Here is a 19,346-nt window from a genome sequence, read left to right as displayed (position 1 = left end):
GGAAATACTTTTGATGTTGATGTCAACCTCAACTCTTCCTTTCCTGCTCATCCCACCCCCGCTGCCTGATCTTCCCTCGATATCCTCTTCTCCGTCTCGGAATCCCCACCACCGTCAAAATGGCCGGTAAGTGCCCTCTTGCGCGCCTATTCCCACTGACGCGACCCCCTGTTCATCCCATTTGCGATGTTTTTGCTGCCCCTCCATGAGGCTCTTGGCCCCTCCCTCCCTCTGCGGCAAACACGGCCAGCCTACACCTACAATTGGCACGACCCAAGCTAACACGATCTTTGCTCTCTCCCAGACTTCCAAAGCATTGCTCGTACGTGATGAGACTTCATATCCTTCGATTTCCTCCCCGCCGATCCGTACCACGAGGGGAAGGGAACGGATAGCCCTCATGCGCAGTCGCATCCAACCCCCCCCCCCCCCTTAACGGCTAATGGCAGCCGACCCTGAAATCCCAAATCCAATCAGTCTAACACATGTCCCCCCCCACAGAGCAGTTCGTGCAGTTCTACTACAACACCTTCGACACCAACCGTGAAACCCTGGCTGGTCTCTACGTACGCCAACCCTCCCCTCCCCGCCTCCGGCGACCAAACACTACCACAATCACTAACGCATACCTTACAACCCACAGCGCAATGAGTCCATGCTGACTTTCGAGACCTCCTCGATGATGGGTGTCCAGCCCATCATGGAGAAGCTGCTGGTGAGTATCTATCCCCTCCCCCTCCCCCTCCCCCGCGCCACCCGTCCTGTTTCACTAATAGATATGACACAACGCAGGGCCTTTCCTTCCAGAAGGTCCGCCACGAGATCGCCACTCTCGATGCCCAGCCCTCCGTCAACAGCAGCATCATCGTCATGGTCACCGGTGCTCTTCTGGTATGCTCTCTCTCTATCTCTCTCCATCCCATCCACACGATAGATAACGTCTATCGCCGCGCTTTCCGGGAGAAATCGGGACTAATACATCTATCTACCTCTCTTTTCTTTCTGCAGGTCGACGAGGAGGCCAGACCCATGAACTACACCCAGACTTTCACCCTTAGCCCCGATGGCTCTGGAAGCTACTTCGTCTACAACGACATCTTCCGTCTGATTATGGGTTAAATGCGATAACACGCAGAATGATGGACCAATGGGGCGTACGCACGCACGCACGAATGGACAAGGCTCGACCCGGTGGCATGCTATAGTAGGCAGATCATGAAATGAAGATAATGAATTAAAGAGCGGTCACCCCGTTTGGCTGTTGTCGTTCGACCTTTTTTTTTTTTTTTTTTTTTTTTTTTTACACCCTGCTGCTGCTGTGGGTGTGGGATCCTGCTTCTTCTTACTCTTCTTCTCCCTCCTGCTTGCTTGCTTCCTTTGCTCAATACATCTGCGCTGCGCCAACATAGTTGATTTTAATCTTCTGTGAGTGTGTTTTTAGTTATGTTTTCGGTTTAGAGAAATACCACTTTTTTTTTTCTTTTTCTTGTTTACTCTTGGTGGTTGGGTGGGGGGGGCTACAATTACGAGAAGTAGGAGTGTCTAGATGTCTGTCTGTCTGTCTTGAGTAGAGTAGCTGCGCCAGCAGCACTTGCACTTGATACGCTCTATACACCGTTTAGCCAGCTAGTACTTACTCCATATATGATCTAGATATACATGGCGCTGAGAACAGGGACAATCGCAGCAGGATGGTTTCTTTTTAGGCAGGCAGAGGCAATGCATGCAATTCATCTCTTATCGGTCCGACCCGCACGGGGGTCGGGACGATCTAGCAATATCAAAATGGCAGGAACCCGAGTGTCGCGGCATCACTGGTCGCGGAGCAGCGGGGTTTCTTCGGAGGGTTGATCCTGATCAAACTCCTCCTGTCGGACATTGTCTTCAGCAGCAGGGGGGGCTGGGATTGCGTCCTTGTCGTGTTCATCATGGCTGTGGCCTCTGGTGGGGCCCACGAACTCAAAGAAGATGCCCAGGGCAAGGAGCGTGCCTTGTAGAAATGCAGTCACGATCAAGACGCCCCAGGTGCTCCAGCCCTCGAGACCCATTCTGGCTGCTAGGCTGCCGGCCCACACGAGACTGCCGGGCGTCTGGATGCACATCATCGGGATACTTAGGCTTCCCACGCAGCGCAGTCGGAGGGTGGTGTAGATCTGGGGGAAGTATTGGATCGAAGCGAGGATGGCGGCCAGGACGCCACAGAAGTTGGACCATGCTTGGAGGGACGATGCGCGTGTGTAGCCGACCGCGAGGGTGGTGATCAGCATGACCAGCGCGTGGATGATGCAGATACCGGCCACGATCAGGGCGCTTCGATATGTCGGGCTGTTCTTGGGGAGATGGGAGGTGTTTCGGGGGAAGAATAGCACGAAGAGGAAAAGGCTGGTTTGGGGAGAATGGTTTAGTTCCGTTCCGTTTTGTAGTATGGCAGGGCAGGGCAGGGCAGGGCAGATGACCTACATTATGAAGAAACAGAGGCATTGTGTTCCGACTTGAAGTATCCCTAGCACGCCGGCAAAACAGCTTGTGCCGTCGACATGCTTGCAACATGCCATATCCTGGAGACTTTGTTGTTGCGAGATTACATTCGCCAGAGCGGACGAGCCGGACGTTGTCCCCAGCAGGACGAAGTACGGTGAGATCCCGAAGGAACTCTTCATCCTTGTGATGCGGACATGCTGGGGGAGGTACGAAAGGAGGATCCCAAACACAATGAGGCTGTTGTTAAGGTTAGCCCTGGTGTTGCAGGGACAGGGGATCAGGAAGCATGTAGATCACATACATCGAAAGAACGAAGTTCTTATAGTCGGGCGAGACTAGATGCTCGCATTGCAGGTCCAAGGAATCCATGTCGAGAAGGAGAAGGGGAAGGGGGGGTAGTAGGGGCGCGTATATATCGAGGACTTTCTTCTATCACCACGGCAGAGACGCTGTTCCAGACAGACAAACAAGCACAGTTCAATTCTTCAGCAGCCGGGTCGTCGAGCACAGCTGGACTTCTTCTAAAGCCCGGGGCATAGGGGGCCGGACGTGTATTCGGTTAAGGGAAAGGCGGAAGAGGCCGGACAGAGGACCGAATTATTGGATTCTAAAACAACATTCTCATACCAACACACGGGCGCGTTGATTGGGTGCTGGGGGGGGGGGGGGCAGGTGGATTGGGGGATGACTTGTCACAGCTGGATTGCTCGAAGAGGAGAACGATGATGATGATGAGGAGGAGAAGAGATGCCTCCTTATCGCGTTGTTGGCCGTCTCCGCATTTCCCAATCGGGAATGGCGGCTCCGATCGCCCCAAGGCAGTTAGCGGCTGATCATGTGTCGTTGTGGTGCCTTGCAGCCTTGGGCTTCTGGCTATCTTTTAGTCTACTTTGTACTTGGAGTCTTTTGACTACTACAACCACTACAACTACTATGGAATGGACGAACGACCTTTCGTGGTCACACCCGGGGCGGTGGAACAAAGGACTGGCTGTCGACCATTTGTCTCGCAGGGAACCTTGCCCAACGCAGCGATGAAAGACCATGGGAGACCATGGGCCGTCAATCATCGATGACGCCAGAGCTGGCGACCGACAGCTTCCCCCCCCCCCAATACGTCACTCGACGCTCATCCCGCCGCCGCTCCTTGTTTCTCACTACAGCCCATTCTCTACTGCTACCAATAAATATCTTCATCGCGAGAAGGGTCGTTCTTCTGGCTCTCTTCTTTCCCCTACGGATTTACCTCCTTCCACAGTCAACGATTGTGAGTCGCGACTGCTTCCTGTTGACGCCGCTCGACGCGGGATCTAGAGCTAGAAGAGCTAACAACGGCACCAGAAGTACCCCATCGAACTCCCGATATAGGCTCTACGAAACCCCATCATGAAGCTGCATCTGGCTTTCTGGCTGGTCTTCGGGCTTGCAACTGCTGAAGCGGTTGGCGCGTCCAACTGGTTCAGTAAAGCTGGTATGTCTCCATTGCTTCACTTGTCCTTGATATATCCCAATCTTCATGGAGAGGCACTCCTCGCTAACGCGTCTCTTTTAGTTTACAATAAGTGGCACGAAACTGAATTAGAACGCTGGCTATCCGATCATGGTACGACTCCCTTACAATGACGGTATTCTCGCGTTGAACGACGTTGACAATTATTTGTACAGACATCCCATACCCATCACCTGCCGATCGCAAGGATCTGGAAACCCTCGTCAAGTCCAATTGGGAATCCAAAGTGCAGAAGCCTTTGGGACATGCCGCAGAACAATCTACTGACCACTGGCATAATGCTAAGGAATGGCTCTTTGATACGTGAGTGCTTAAGGCCTACGGGTAGTCGCATGCGAACAAGCTAACCATGTCGAATAGCTGGTCCGACTCTCAGTTGAAGGCCTTCCTTGACCGCCATGGCGTCCCTGCTCCCCAGCCCCGCAAACGTGATGTTCTCCTGAAGACTGCTCGTGAGAACTACGAGAGTATCGCGAGGAAGCTTGGAGAGGCCGTCTCTTACCCCGGTAACTGGGTCTATGAGCAATGGACTGAGTCTGACATGAAGGAATGGCTGGATGAGCGTGGCTGGCCGGTTCCTCAGCCTAGCACCCGCGACAAGCTTATCGCGTCAGTGCGTCGTAATGCTCGTTTGGCTAGTCTGCATGCGAAGAGCATCGCTGCCTCCGCTTCCGCCTCTGCGGAGGCCGCGCAGGCTACCTTGAGTGAAGCTCTATTCAACGCTTGGTCTGATTCAGACTTGAAGAAGTTCCTCGATGAACACGGCGTCAAGGTGCCGCAGGGATCCCGCCGCAACGAACTCGTCGCTCTGGCAAGGAAGCATCGCGCATCTCTCGTCAGCCAGGCATCCGTCGTTTCCGAAACGCTCTCTTCCACCGCGACCGAGTTTATTGGTGCCGCCACCTCTAAGGCTGGCAACGAGTTTGCCCAGGCCACCGACAACGCACAACTCAAGGCTCAGGAATCTTTTGATGGCGTGATCGAGAGCTGGTCTGACTCGCGCCTCAAGGCGTTCCTCGATGCGCGGGGTGTTCCTGTGCCGCAGAGCAACAAGCGCGATGAGCTCCTCGCCAAGGTCAGACTCCACAGCCACAAGGCGGCCACCGGCTGGAGTGCATGGACCTTTGATACCTGGGATACCGAGCACCTGAAGTAAGGAACCCACCGATTTTGGCGTGTTGACCGTTGTTGTCTAACGTGATACTACCAGGAAATATCTGTCGTCGATGAACGCCAAGGCGTCCCACCGCACTGACATCACCCGGGACGAGCTGGTAAAGCACGCTCAGGACAGCTACGCTAAGGCCTCCAAGACCGGAGGGGCGAATCTGGCATCAGCTACGTCATACATGGCGCAAGCCACCGACACGGCCAAGGATTCCATCTTCGACACCTGGACCCATTCGGACCTCAAGTCGTACCTTGACTCCTATGGCATCCCGGTTTACCAGGGCTCCAGCATCAACGAACTCCGGGCCGCGGCGCGTCGCAACTCGCAGTACTTCCGGTACGGCACCTCGAGCCCCCAGGGAGCCATCTATGCGAAGTTCCAGGAGGTCAGCCAGTGGGTCCTGAACCAGCTCAAGATCGGCGCGTCGAGCGGCCGAGCTCAGGGCCAGGAAGCCGCCGAGAAGGCGAAGGCCAAGGGGTCCGAGGCGGCGGAGAGCTTGCGGGTCGAATTGTAAATGAATGATATTGGACTTGTTTCATGCTCAGGTTTTCGGGGTGGGTTTGGGCGTTTTGTGGGTGAGAAACGAAACGACTTTATGATATCACATAATAGCTGCGTCGCAGTTTGATGACATGGTCTATGCTTTCCGATCTTTAATATGGTATGGAAGGGAAGGGTAGGAAAAGTTGCGAGGCTGGATCTGGGTTTTAGCTTTGACGAATCGAATGTCTTAGTGGTTCTGATAGGTCTCACGCCCGGTTACTGCTTAAGTTAATTAAATTGCGTTCACTACTCCGCAACTAAGTCAATCCGTCAAGGTATAGATAACCCGTTATACTCGAACCACCTACTACAGCGATCTTGAAAACCCGAAATATCATATTCACCAACCGAGTGCTGTCCCTTGCCCGGACATCACCCGCGAACGCTTTTAGAACGGTCATTGCTAAGAAATACACCCCCGTCACTAGTAGGTATCCTCACCCCTCAAAACCGATCCCACTCCGCATCATCATCCTCTCCGGTCGCTGACCATCCAATCAACCAACCACACAGGCAAAAAAAAAATAGAAAAAAGCATAATCCCAACTTAAGCCTCCTCCTCACCCTCAGCGACCAACTTCCCCACGACCAGATACTTCTCCGAGAAGCGCTCCTCCCACGACTGCAGATTCTCCAGCTGCTCGCCATCCAGATCCTTCAGGTCATCCAACGGACCCTTCAGATCCTGGGTGAGCATCTCCTCGTCGAAGCTCTGGCAGGCCAGACCGCGCGATGCGTCCCGGCCGGCGAAGTTCTCGTACGGTCCGCCCTGGAATAGGACCGTAGGTTAGATGAGGTGTATGTGTATACAATGAGGGAAGAGACATACCGGTCCATAGAAATTCCTCCCCGGGGTGACATCGAAGACCCGGCCGCGCACAGCCAGGTAGACGGGCTGGTCGTCGGTGCCGTTGTACGGGAGGAGGGTGGTCGGGGTGAAGGTGCGGAAGATCACCGGGGGAGGGCCCTTGGGGAGGGAGACGGGGGCCTTCGGACGGAGCTGGTAGTAGACCAGGACCACGAAGAGAGAGAGCAGGATTAGGTTGATTGGGGAGGCGATTGTCATGCTGTGGTGGGGGCAGGGTTAGTGGGCGTGCTTTGCTTTGCTTTGCTTTGCTTTGCTTCTCTTGGATAGGTTTATGTGTTGAGCAGGTAAGAGATAGGTGAGACGGAGTGACTGACACTTCGGCGGGCGGCGGGACCGCTTGTTCTGTGTGGGGGGGTGGGTGGTTAGTTTGCTCAGCTATTTAAAGGGGGGTTCGGTGGGGTGAATGCGTACCTGGGGATGACATGATAGCTGATGGGCGTCTGGAGAGAGAGGGGGGGGTGTGTGTGTTTGGTTGAGTGGAAGTTGATGGATGAATTAAGATGATGACAAGGCCCGGAATCGCGATTATGACGACGTTGAAGACCGCGGCCAATCACGTGGTGGGGATTCGGTGCGGAGACGGGGCCGATACGGTACCGTACCATGTCTGGTATCTATCTGCACGTGATGCTGTGAATGCCTGGCGGGTCAGGCATGGGTCAGGCATTGTTGACATTCGGAGTAGTCGGAGGATAAAGACAGAAAGAAGTGTGTCTGGCTGGAGTGCTAGACAGGCATGTTGCATCAGGCTCCTCCGCTCCTCCGACATCCTCCGTAGTAATCATGCAACTTGCTCGTGTGAGACAAGATCGATAATTCAGACCTGCCTTGAAGATGGGCTCCGACAGCTCTCGACCATGGACTCGGTTGCAATTAGAATGAAGGACCGACATCGACCAACCGAATCATTCTGAAACAGACCCCAGCCTGTCACTTGCTCCCCTGGTTATTATTATTATTAACTATCCTATCCGCTGTCTCCTCCTTCTCCAAAGTCCACTTTCTTCTCTCTTTCTCTCCTCTCCGCCTCCAAAGCAGACAAACCGGTTTGTTTGCATCCGTCGCTGCGAGGAGGGGCACTCCCTGGTTGGCTGTGTTCTGGATTCTTTGTTCTTTATCCTTCTGCTGTTCACTGACTTCTCTCTCTCTCTCTCTCTCTCTCTCTCTCTCTCTCTCTCTCTCTCTCTCTCTCTCTCTCTCTCACTTCCTCTCCTTCTTCTCCATCCCGCGCGCCGCGTTCTTTCATTGTCCTTCTTTCTATCTATCATCCTTACCAGCGCTGCTTTGAATCGGTCTTCCTCCCTTCAACTTCCACCTGCATTATCACTCGGGTTTTCCCTCCATCACCATATTTCATGATCTAGCTGCGCTTGATTGATCTTCTCTTTCTCTTTCTCTTTCTTTTCTTTTCTTTTCTTTTCCTTATTTAAACAGCGTGCGGGCATGTCTGCTGCATGAAACCCCACTTGCACCAATTTACTTTTTTCTATGTTGATCATCGACAAGCAATCCATTCCTTTCTAGAACACCTTGAACTTGAAGAAGGTATGTGCTGGAATTGGCCACATACCAGGCCGGTCGACGCAAGTCTAGCCTCGCGGGGTTGATGGATTACTTATACTTGGACTCTCCAGCACCCACCTCACGCCGTGCACCCTAGATACTATCTACTACTACGCAGTACACACATCTTTTGTACCCACAAAAAGCATGTGGGGGAAAATCTCCTTTCATCGATCGCGAAAGCCGGTCATCGGCACGCCCACGCTGATCGACAAGAGCTTGGATGATGAGGTCTATCGCTCTCTGTCTTCCGCTCCTGGCGGCATAAATAGCGAAAAACATTCCCGAGCCCAACCGGCTATCGCACGGTAAGTACTGACCACACCCCCCAGTGGATCTGGTAATAGATAGTACTCCTCGATTGCAACCTTCTCGCAAAGTATAATTGGCCTCCCTAACCCATTCCAGCAACCCTGCGGACTCGCTCCTTCCTGCGCAACGCCCGGACTCGAGTCGTCGAGCCGTTTCCTCCTCCCATGCCCTGGACATCCCGACTGGTGATCCGCTTCACCAGCGCTCCGTCAGCCTGACACATAACGCGCCCCAGGATCCGGCCTCCCTCAGTCTCAGTCACGACCTCGACCGACCCGAAAGTGTGGGCATTTCGCCTCCCGACTCCCCCATTTCCTTCAGCCACCCGCCCCTCAGTCGCGGGAGCTCCCGCGTTTCACCGATAGAGGACGAACCCAGGGAGGATCTAAGCGCGGACATGGAGAACAAGGAGAACAGCAAGTTTGCCAGCCATTTGCCGGTGCGCAAACGTGCCGGTTCGCAGGCAGACCGTCTACAGACACCCAAGCCAATCTCGAGAGGCCATGCGACCGGGTGGGACGACTTTTCGGGCAGCCCGTCATCTGGCGGCCACTTAGCCCCTGGAGGGGTTTCTTTCCGCACCGAGATCTCGGCAAACCCCCCATCGACCCAAGGTTCGAATATCTTTGGCTGGGGCAAGCAAAAGAAACCATCGGAACCACGCACACGGCCATCGAGGGTCGACAATACGTTCTCGCCCGCTTTGCGCGAGCCCTGGAAAGGAGCTAGCGGGCGGTCTCCAATAGTGACTCCTATCCAAGAAAAGCCGGGAGCTAAGCCGTTGGCACGGGTTCACATGTCCAGAAGCAATGACCGATTGAGAGACCACCGAACAGATAGCCCGACCCCCGATTTCGTTCCGCACGCGGTTGTTCCGACCGTCGTAACCACCATCACGGCGGGTGAGCCCAAGTCGAAGGGGCCGGAGAAGGACAAACCGGCTTTTGGCAAAGAGCATTATCGAACACGAACATCCGAGGAACGCGCTCCGACCCCCAGCATCAGCAGCATTGCACCACCTCGTGTTGACCTTCCGGAGCCTGATTGGGAGTCCTCATTGGTGGACTTGAGGCTGACCACGGATGAGTTGGCCGAAGAGCCCGCGAGTCGCTTCAGTGCAACCACGTACGAGCCTACAGAGACGGGCAGCTCCATAGGAAGTGCGCGCGTTAGCTTGGACGGTGCGTCCCAGTCCACCGACAATTTTGCATCGATCATGTCTCGGAAGCGTCCGGTGCCCAGCGCGATTGCTCCGGGGAAAAAGCCCACGCGGAAGCCCACTCCGTCTCAGGCCCTGGGAGATGCCGAGGCTCCCAAGGAGCCCGATCAAGTCACGCCAGAGCAGCAGATCCAAGGTCGCATCGATGCGCTGGAGGCACGCAAGGACACGCTTGCGCGCCGCAAGACGAACATCAATACGATTATCTATGAGCTGACTCAGGCGATCCAACCGAGCTCCATTGCTTACGACATGGCTGCCAAGGACGAGGTCAAGCGGACGGTTGCCAGTCTCGAAACAGAGCTGGCTGAGATCAAGAGAGAAGAGCACGAAATTGGCCTCAAGCTGTTCAGGGCCTGGAAGAAGCGCGACGACATTGGTGGCTACGGAGGCTCCAGCCTATGGGTCAAGCGAGTCACCAGTTGAACGTCAGCGCTGCTTCTTAACTTTATTTGGGTATCCCTCCATCCGTCCGTTCATTGTTGTTTTGTTTATTTGCATCATCCTTGGCCAAAACGTCCTGCCGCTGGATAGCTGGTTGGGGCGTGTTTTTTCAGCGTTGCAAATACCCTTGCGCAGCATACAGCCGGTTCATGTCTACTTCTTTCTTTCTGGTCATACTGGTAAGGCGTCTGTCTGTCTTTCTCTCTGACTGTGCTGTGCACAGTGATACCCTTTCCGCTTGTTGGGAGGCTATTAATCCTAAAGCTGATACCGGTGGTTGATGATATGGATGATTCTGGAGTGCTGCAGGGAGGAAGACACCCACGCTTCCGTCCACTGTATTTATGAAAAAGTTTTTGGGGGAGACAGGAGGCGCATTGGAGAGAAATATGTATCAAGAAGGTAGTTGCTCAGTCAAAGAAGTAGTGCTCAATGCCAATGCGAATCCTCCACTCGCTCGTGGGTCGTAGCTCGTTGTATTTCATGAGGGATAGGTATGCTCCGAAAGATCCCGTGGTCCGACTATTTCTTGCCCGACTTCTTGATACCCTGCGAGCCCGTGTTCAGGGGGCCCTTGCCCTTGGCCTTGTCCATCAACTCCTTCTTGGCCTTGGCATCTGTACGTGCAAGATCGAGATGGTTAGTAACCTCGTCGACAGCGAGGCGATAGCGCTGGGGGCGTACCAGCTCTCTGCTTCTCCTTGAAGGCAAGCTCGTCCTCATCGAGATCCTTCTGGGCCTTCTTGGCCTGCTTGAGGGGCTTGACCTTGCCACCTGCATGGGGATGAGGGTCAGCGGACCATCCATGGTCGAGAAACGATGGTCGAGGGATAAACGAGATCAAAACTGACCTTCTCTGCTTTGACCACCCATGATGCAGTTGGATATGAAACGTGAGGGGTTTAGAGGGGGAGGGAGTGGAAGTGGCGCTGGAAGTCGAGTCGAGGAGGGGAAGAAACAAACCATCGCAAAAATCGGCTGCTTATCAGCGATTGTCCCGCGCGGAGACACTACGCCCGACTGGGTTAGGCGCGAAATCTCAGCGGCCCAGCTCACCGCCCGGCCACCAGCTCATCTCACCTCCTCGTCACTTCATCCGCTTCATCGCCCATCCGCCTCCATCTCCCATTCACTATCCTGGTTCACGTGTCACACACCCCCCCCCCCCCCCCTTCGGTCTATTCTTCTCAGGGTCCTGGTACCTGGTACCTGGTATTTGAGCCTCGGGGAGAACAAACCCCCTCCCCTCCCCCTCAGAAACCACAAGAGCCGTCTCATGTACCTTGGGAGACTATAATCCGGGCACGAGCCGTGGCATCTCAGCCGGTTGGACTTTCTCAATACACTCTCCCACATCACGCGTCGCTGGAATCCGTTCTTGCTAACCGGGCATCTGTTGTTCTGTCTCTGAAGCGGCCGTGTATCTCCCGTTCAAGACTCCGGAAATAGCAAAACAAGCCGAATCGCGCAACCATGGCATCACGCAGGTCGAGGTCTCCATCGACCCCTTCTGAGGGTGAGATCATCGAATCAGGCTCAGAGACGAAGGCAACTACGTCGCAACTTCCTCTTAATGGCACCAGCGTTGACCGTCCCACCAGAGCTAGTACTTCATCCGCGCCCCGGTCTCCAGCTTCGTTGAGCAGATCGCCTCGCCACCGGAGATCGAGATCGAGGACAAGGACCAGGTCGACATCCCGCACGCGGTCCCGCTCTCCCTACCGCGACCACAGAGACAGAGGCTACAAGCGTCGCCGGGACGATGACTATGACTATGACCGTGAACGTGAACGCGACCGCGACCGCGACCGCGAATATAATTATGACCATGACGACCGGCAATACCGACACGACCCACCACCACCGCCCCGGCGCGTCGCGTCCCGATACGATGACAATACCCGCTACTCCGGGCGAGGAGGCCAGCCCAACAGACGGCCCTACTACGACTATGATCGCGAGGAGCACTACGGCGATGGCCTCCGGTACAGTGACGACTCCGATCGCCGCAGGGAGAAACGCGCTCGCACCCGGAGCCGCTCGCCGTATCGCGAAGTCCGCAAGCCCAAGCAGTATTCGGGGGATGAGTGGGAGGCTCAGAAAGATGAGAGCGCCGCCTCGCGGAATCGCAGGCGGAGGCCTTCTATTGAACAGTCAGTGAGCGAGCGAGGGAATACTCTAGTCGTCGCTCCACGTGTTAAACAAGATGCTGAAACTCAGAAACCTCAGGTGCAGCACGCTTCTGAAGCCTCTAATCCCCGTCTTGATAGGTATGCCTCTCTCTCTTACCGCTCTTTCAATTCTTTACAGATGCTAACTGCGCTTCAGTGTGAATGAACCAGTAGCCGAGACACCGGTGGAACAACCACCCGTCGACGAGGCAGCTGAATTAGAGGCTCGTCGTAAACGACGTGAAGCCATCCGCGCGAAGTACCGAGGCCAAGCCACCCCATTGCGCGTCCAAGCGCTTCACACCGCTAGTAGCAGGGATTCGTCTACCCCCGGCGCAGATGCAGCTGTATCCACTATGTCAGGTGAGCATCTTGTCCGTATGAAAACACACAGGAATTGCGCATTACAGTTCTGGTAGCTAACAGTGACATTGTCCCAGATGCAGCGCCGGTCTCAGCTCCTCAGACACCTGTAGATAGTCCAGGGGAGTCATTCCCCGACTTTAAGGTTGCACAGGATTCTGATTTAATGAATGACACACCGATGAACGGTGTGGACAAAGACGAACCTTCTGCAGCCGACTATGATCCCACCTTGGACATGAAGGCGGAGAGGGAGAAGCACGGCTCGGGCGGTTCGAATGAGGTCTCCGCGGCATCTTACGATGAGACGCAGACCACGAAGCAGGATGTTCTGCTCCCCGACGCTGTCCAACCGGCAGCCCCGCCCAAGGCGACGGATCCATATGATATGTTTGCCGACGACGACGATGACATGTTCGCTGAAGAGACGCAGGAGACAGCACACCCGACGCACGCTTCGGCCAGGTCGGCTGTCCCCCAGGCGAAGGAGCTTGACATCAGCATGATGGACAACTGGGATGACCCGGAAGGGTACTACAATGTCCGGCTTGGTGAGTTGATTAACGGGCGATACCACGTGCAGCAGAACCTCGGGAAGGGCATGTTTTCATCGGTGGTGCGCGCCACAGACTCCAAGACGGGCGGGTTGGTTGCGATCAAGATCATCCGCCAGAACGACACGATGAAGAAGGCGGGTATGAAGGAGATTGGCATCTTGGAGCAACTCCACGAAGCCGATCCGGAGGACAAGAAGCACGTCATCAAGTTTGAGCGACACTTCGACCACAAGGGGCACCTGTGCATGGTGTTTGAGAACCTCAGCATGAACCTGCGCGAGGTGCTGAAGAAATTCGGCCGCGACGTCGGCCTGAACCTGCGGGCGATCCGGGCCTACGCTCAGCAGATCTTCCTGGGGCTCAGCCTGATGCGGAAATGCAACATCCTCCATGCGGACCTGAAGCCGGACAACCTGCTGGTCAACGAGCAACGCAACATCCTCAAGGTGTGCGACCTGGGGTCGGCGTCTCCGGCGACGGAGAACGAGATCACGCCGTATCTCGTCAGTCGGTTCTACCGGGCGCCGGAGATCGTGCTGGGGATCCCGTACGACCACGCGATCGACGTGTGGTCCATCGGGTGCACGCTGTTTGAGCTGTACACGGGCAAGATACTGTTTACGGGTCGCAACAACAACGGCATGCTACGATCGATCATGGAGTGCCGGGGCAAATACCCGCCGAAGCTCCTGCGGCGGGGATCGCTGACGCATATGCACTTCGATGACATGCTGAACTTCCTCAGCCTGGAGGAGGACAAGATCACCGGCCGGCCGGTCACGCGGGTGCTGGACTTCAAGAAGCCGAAGCGGGATCTGAAGACGCGGCTGATGGGCGGCAAGGAAACACGAGGCATGACGGACAGTGAGGCAAGGGAGCTGGCTTCGTTTGTGGATCTGTTGGACCGCTGCCTGAGCCTGAACCCGGAGAAACGCTGCACGCCCGCCGAGGCGTTGAAGCATCCCTTCCTGGCTTCCCGTCCCAAGGCGTAAGTAATATCTCATCCATCCTTCCATCCCTTTTTCTTCATTTTTTTTTCGGCCCTGTTGTTGTACATATTATGTCATAGTAGCACGGCAATTCCCCCCCCCCCCCCCCGCCCTTACCAGCTATACCACAATGAATGAATACCAGATATCACCATCTCACAATATGAATCGGGGTTCGCCGTCGCCACCCCAGCCGCCACAGCCACCCAACCCAATCTATGAAAGGTGAGGTGAGGTGAGGAAGGATCCAAATCGCCACTGAAGACGCGAGTGTATGACAGGATGACTCCATCAGGTCACGGTCTCTCCCGGGACCAACAAAAAAAAACAAAAAAAACCTGTGAAAAAAAAAATGTAACAAAGAGGGAATTGAATGATAGTGCCTTGGGTTGGGGGCACGGGAGTGGCAAAACCGGGGCACAAAACGCCTTCCTTCCTTCATTCATTCCTTTCCACCCAGCGATAATGATCACGCTGGCCCATAGAATATACCTCGAATAATCCATTCGCATTCCATATTCCATACGGAGTCCGGCAATCAATGGAAAGAGATCGCCGGGAGGCAATGAATTTACTTTCACCTGACAGAGAGATAGATACTATATACTATACATATGTACTTTAGATCGGATCGGATTGGATCCGGTGCTGCCCGGATCCGGGAATCCGAAGGGGGCCGTGGTTCGTTCCTTTTCTCCAGTAGATACGGTAGCAATAGCTAGCTAGCAGTAGAAAATGGTAATTTCTAGAAGATCTTCACAAGCCTGGGTAGGTAGGTATGATGTCGCTTCTTTTTGTTCCGAGGAGCGGTTTGGTTCTTCTGGTTCTGGTTCAGGCTGGCTCAGTTTATCGGCATAGCCCGGCCAGGCCAGTCAGCCAGCCAGCCCTACACTAACTAGTTAGTAACTATGTCTGCATTATTATTTGTCAATTCGTTTTCATCATTGTACATGGTACATGGTGGAGACCTGTGATGTGACCGTTTCCATAATGATGATGATGATGATGATGATGATGAGCAGATTCGCCCCCAGTCCAACAGCAATTACTTGTATTTTGGTGGATATCAACTCCGTACCCAGATAATAGGTCGAATTCTATGTGGGCGATAGATAGATAGATAGATAGATAGATAGATAGATAGGTAGTCAGCATTCAGGCTCCCAAGGCAAACAATTAATCCCCGGGATCGACACCCATCCATTCTTTTTTTCTTTTCTTCTTTTCTTCTTCTTCTTCGTCGGCTCGGCGCTTGATCTGTCATAACCCCGCCCAGGCTAATCCTTTGTAGAGAGTCATACTACCTACCTATCTACCTACCTACCTACAGGTTAATTAATTGTTCTTTTTGAGTGTTTAATTGTTTCGAGTATCTGTTGCACTTATCCTGTACGGAGTATATACTCTTGTGTTTATCTAGCTACACCCACTTAGGTACGGTAGGTAGGTAGGTAGGTAGTTCTTGTTGAGATGATGTAATGTGTGCTGGTAGTTAGTACTGATAGTACTGGTAGAGTTTAATTATTGGGGATCTTCGGGGGGGGGATCATTGGGAGATTTTCGGGATTTACTGCTCTATTTCACTGTAGTTAGTTGCTGTCTATTTTGTAGGGAGTTAGGGAGTTATGATAGGTAGTATCTGAAGATCTAGATACTAGAGTACCACAGATGGCGAGATGTACTTGATATGTATGTGTAAACTGCGAAAAATGAGTCAAAAGTAGACATGATATCAAGTACCTACTAGTAGTTACTCAGACCGAGGAACTGCACAGTCACAGTCTAAGGCTCTGTATATAGATAGGTAGGTACGTACTATATACCTACTAACGGAAGTAGCCTAGCACCTCCAAGCATGAAGAAGGCAAATATGCATCCCATCACCTACATATGCTTTTATACTTTGTAGGCATGTACTCCATACTCCATACAGCAAGCACCGCCCACAGGCAGGTAGCCTAAGTACATCCTGTAGGCACAGACAGACAGACAGACAGACAGACAGACATGCATGCCTACGGTACAGCAGGCAGGCAGGTCATATTAGGCAGGACCCTCTGTCTGTAGGTAGTAGTTACTACCTTTACATCTGTCAGTGCTATGCAGGATGATGTGAGTTCCGTGTACATGAACAGGGGTTAAGTACGTATCCTGTGTATGTACCTCCTGCGTGTAAAAGTACATACAGGATACATAGATACCATGTCATACCCGTGAGTAGGTAGATGGATGTAGATCCCAATCTCAGCCTCGTAACCAGAGACTAGTACCTAAGTACTTACTCCGTACCTAGGTATATATGATATCTAGTAAGTCAGTCCTTGGTAGGATTGCCAAACACCCCGTTCTGCCCATCCGCATACCTAAGTATAACTAGCTCTGGCTAGTTTTAGTTTCCTAGTAGTTAGTAGTAGTTAGACACAGTCACAGTCACAGTCACAGACACAGACACCGTAAACCCGGCGCTTATGTAGGGGCCGGAACCAGGATCAATCAGGGGGAAGGGGGGAAGGGGGGCGGCGCCAAAAGCAAAGCTCACTCCGTCAATCATTTCCCGCGACTCTTTTTTGGGTGTAAGGCGAGATCGAGGCGATGATTCACTCACTCACTTACCTAAGTGGTTACCTAGTGAGTAGGCTAGGCTAGGCTAGGTACGTAAGTAGGTAGGTACTTACCGGTAGGGAGGGTAGGCCAATTGAGAATTCTCCGAGGTGGGACGGAGATCTGTCCATCTATCTATGTATCTATGTATCTACGGAGTACTCGGGGTACCTATTTGTTGTGGTGGTGGTGGTGATGATGATGATGATGATGATGATGAAAGGGGTTGGCTCAGATTGTTTATCGGTGGGGATTGGCTTGTACCTCTCCCTACTGTCTCCGGACTATGGTCTGAGACTCAATCTCGGGATTGAGGGTGGTGGAAGATGGACTCTGGACTCTGGACTGTGGACTGTGGAGATGGTCGAGGTCGTCTGGTGGATCGGTGTGCTTTATATAGTGCATGGCTGAGATGCATGAGGGGTCTGGCCAGAGTAGTATACCTAGATAGTAGTTTGGAGTAGGTATACTGTAGATATTCAAATCATCGAGTGTAGACTCGAGTAGCTGGATTCTCGACAGTCAATACTAGGAGGCTACATAGAGGCTAAAGATGCCGATGGGCAAACATGGATGGTCTGTGCACTCCACAGCCGTCAGCTCAACTTGCCCATCCATGCACGGCAGCATGAACAATGCGCCCCGTCAGCCAATCCGCATCACCGCCCACGCCCCAGAAACTCTCGGACAGCAAACGTGGCAGCAAAGCAGCCAATCAACACGCGCCATGGCCGTCATCCGATATTCTCGAAGCGGACGAACTGGGCCGTCATTGGCCCTGTCGCCCTTGCCTCACTTTATTGAGTTCGGTTGCACTGGCCTGCCTGCCTGCCTGCCTGCCTGGCATCAGCATTCAGGGTGTGTGTACTGTGTGCACAGTAGATAGTAGAGATGACACGGGCGTCGTTTTGGTCGGTCGCGTCGGGTTGATTCAGAAGGCGCCTGCTGGAACTACTTACTAGTAACCTACTCGATCCTTTTTAAATTTAGTCGTTGGATTCCGTGCTGTGTGTTGGAAGAGAATCATCAACACAACACAACACCAACATCTCGATGACCATCGCCATCACCGGGTTTGTCACACACCGGTCTGGCCCAGCAGAAAAAGACGGTGTGTTCGGGACACTTGGACGGACTACAGAGGGTGGTCCCGTAGGTATCTGGTAGGTACAAGAACAACAAGTCCAAAAAGTCGCACCGTTGTCTCCCTGAACGCAATAATCGATACCCCATATCTAGCTAGATACTCCGTACTGTGTGGTCAGTGGTGATGGTAGTGATGGTGGTGGTGGTGGTGGTGGTGGTGGCATGCCCGTCATCCAAGACGCAGCGGGAAGGGGAAAGGCGCCCCATCCAGCCAACTCCGTTTGGTTCGATGTTTCGTATAGACTCCAATCCGTTTCGACCTGGAAGGCTCCATCCCGTTAGCCCTTTAGTCAGAATCACCGGTCCATGAGGCCCTGGCCTCGATGGTCCGATTAACAATCGTGCCTCCAAACCTTGTCCCAGGCTCCCAGCAAGTAAGCATAGAGACAGGGCAAAGGTAGTTAGTGGTGGAGTCGTGAGCTGGCAGCCTGGCAAGCACCACCAGCAGATGGGAGGAACCCCATCCGGGAGCCAGGAGGCTGTCCTCAGGTTGCACGGCACCCCCGAGGGTAGCGTTCCAGGACTCCGGCCCTCCCAGCCCTCCAGCACCCCAAACTGTGTCAGTCCTTCAGGGTGTGTCCACGGTTGAGACTTGATACACGGGCGAGCACCCGCCCAGATCCTGAGATCGGTCGTGCCCTGTCAACAACGCGAGACAATCCGCAATGGGGGGGTCCCCGTCCCGTCCTGCATTCAGTCCGTCGCCCGGCCTCCAGGGCAAGTCCGTCCCAAGTCTAAGTCTCAAGTCAAGTTGTTAAAAGTAGTTCAGAGTTCAGACACGGACGGTGGGGCAGGCCCCTCCCTCATCCATCCACCCAGCCTCATTCCTACCACACAGCAGCGAATTAGCCCGGACTAGTGGCGCTGGATGGACTGGGGTTGTGTGCCATGAGCTCATTTGTGCTGGGGAGGCTGGAACCCAGCCCAGGACCTATCGGGGCTGTTCGAGCAGCTCGAACCGTCCACAGGCCGAGGGCGAAAATGCCGCCCGGCCAGCGCTCTGCGTTCCTGCTCAGATGACTCTCCAATCACACCCACGGGGGGCGGATTTATCTTCCCTGCGCGCCCGCGACCGGCCAATGAGGGCAGGTCCGCCCGGGCCAGCCTGGGACGCAGTGTGGGTGGGGCCTCTGCACCCGAAAGACCTGTCACACCCACACCGCCTCCTGGATCCTGGCAAATAACACCCACACCCACCACCACCACCCCCTACGTAAGTCGGTGGGAAACCTGGAGGCTGCCAATCGTCGCCCGCGGTTGCGGTCTGCGCCGCCTTCCCTCCTCCTCCTTCTCCTCCTCATTCATCATCACCCTCGTCCGTGATCGTCGATCCTCAAGTCGCCCGTCCCCGTTTCGTTGCCCTGGTCGGTCCGGAAAACTGGAGAGAGGCGACACCCTAAACTGTACA

General features: G+C 54.1%; 8 protein-coding genes across 8 annotated transcripts; 4 read left to right on the top strand and 4 right to left on the bottom strand.

Annotated features, from left to right (window-relative positions):
• Positions 1-119: 119 nt before the first annotated feature.
• Positions 120-1,119, top strand: BO70DRAFT_391907 (nuclear transport factor 2 family protein; the record flags this gene model as incomplete). Its single annotated transcript, XM_025546249.1, has 6 exons — positions 120-126; positions 305-322; positions 502-566; positions 644-715; positions 793-891; positions 1,009-1,119. The coding sequence occupies 6 exons, from the start codon at positions 120-122 to the stop codon at positions 1,117-1,119; spliced, it is 372 nt and encodes a 123-aa protein (XP_025404243.1).
• A 477-nt stretch (positions 1,120-1,596) lies between these two features.
• On the bottom strand, positions 1,597-3,150 carry BO70DRAFT_357639 (PQ-loop repeat-containing protein). The gene is made up of 3 exons (XM_025542081.1): positions 2,783-3,150; positions 2,461-2,718; positions 1,597-2,382 (listed from the first exon to the last, which is right to left on the bottom strand). Exons 1-3 carry the CDS (start codon positions 2,848-2,850, stop codon positions 1,812-1,814), a joined length of 897 nt encoding a protein of 298 aa, XP_025404242.1. The 5' UTR covers positions 2,851-3,150; the 3' UTR covers positions 1,597-1,811.
• Positions 3,151-3,867: 717 nt separating this feature from the next.
• Positions 3,868-5,960, top strand: ish1 (double-strand break repair enhancer MSC1; the record flags this gene model as incomplete). Its single annotated transcript, XM_025540026.1, has 5 exons — positions 3,868-3,952; positions 4,034-4,084; positions 4,147-4,294; positions 4,352-5,143; positions 5,202-5,960. The coding sequence occupies 5 exons, from the start codon at positions 3,868-3,870 to the stop codon at positions 5,674-5,676; spliced, it is 1,551 nt and encodes a 516-aa protein (XP_025404241.1). The 3' UTR covers positions 5,677-5,960.
• A 292-nt stretch (positions 5,961-6,252) lies between these two features.
• Positions 6,253-6,997, bottom strand: BO70DRAFT_391904 (cytochrome b5-like heme/steroid binding domain-containing protein; the record flags this gene model as incomplete). The annotated part of the gene is made up of 4 exons (XM_025546248.1): positions 6,253-6,474; positions 6,535-6,772; positions 6,888-6,915; positions 6,985-6,997. 4 exons carry the CDS (start codon positions 6,995-6,997, stop codon positions 6,253-6,255), a joined length of 501 nt encoding a protein of 166 aa, XP_025404240.1.
• Positions 6,998-8,018: 1,021 nt separating this feature from the next.
• BO70DRAFT_12480 (uncharacterized protein) lies at positions 8,019-10,363 on the top strand. The gene is made up of 3 exons (XM_025537983.1): positions 8,019-8,118; positions 8,208-8,444; positions 8,545-10,363. Exons 2-3 carry the CDS (start codon positions 8,284-8,286, stop codon positions 10,091-10,093), a joined length of 1,710 nt encoding a protein of 569 aa, XP_025404239.1. The 5' UTR covers positions 8,019-8,118; positions 8,208-8,283; the 3' UTR covers positions 10,094-10,363.
• A 270-nt stretch (positions 10,364-10,633) lies between these two features.
• On the bottom strand, positions 10,634-10,984 carry BO70DRAFT_391902 (translation machinery-associated protein 7; the record flags this gene model as incomplete). Its single annotated transcript, XM_025546247.1, has 3 exons — positions 10,634-10,728; positions 10,796-10,885; positions 10,963-10,984. The coding sequence occupies 3 exons, from the start codon at positions 10,982-10,984 to the stop codon at positions 10,634-10,636; spliced, it is 207 nt and encodes a 68-aa protein (XP_025404238.1).
• Positions 10,985-11,287: 303 nt separating this feature from the next.
• BO70DRAFT_357633 (putative serine/threonine protein kinase (Prp4)) lies at positions 11,288-14,288 on the top strand. Its single transcript, XM_025542080.1, has 3 exons — positions 11,288-12,381; positions 12,440-12,645; positions 12,723-14,288. Exons 1-3 carry the CDS (start codon positions 11,585-11,587, stop codon positions 14,192-14,194), a joined length of 2,475 nt encoding a protein of 824 aa, XP_025404237.1. The 5' UTR covers positions 11,288-11,584; the 3' UTR covers positions 14,195-14,288.
• Positions 14,289-14,307: 19 nt separating this feature from the next.
• On the bottom strand, positions 14,308-14,875 carry BO70DRAFT_12434 (uncharacterized protein). The gene has a single exon (XM_025537978.1). It carries the CDS (start codon positions 14,631-14,633, stop codon positions 14,340-14,342), a length of 294 nt encoding a protein of 97 aa, XP_025404236.1. The 5' UTR covers positions 14,634-14,875; the 3' UTR covers positions 14,308-14,339.
• Positions 14,876-19,346: the final 4,471 nt, after the last annotated feature.

Source organism: Aspergillus heteromorphus (genome assembly GCF_003184545.1).
Source record: "Aspergillus heteromorphus CBS 117.55 chromosome Unknown BO70scaffold_1, whole genome shotgun sequence".
In the NCBI taxonomy this organism is placed as follows: Eukaryota; Fungi; Ascomycota; class Eurotiomycetes; order Eurotiales; family Aspergillaceae; genus Aspergillus; species Aspergillus heteromorphus.
The sequence above is the reverse complement of the archived record's forward strand: the minus strand, read 5'-3'. Positions and strand labels throughout refer to the sequence as shown.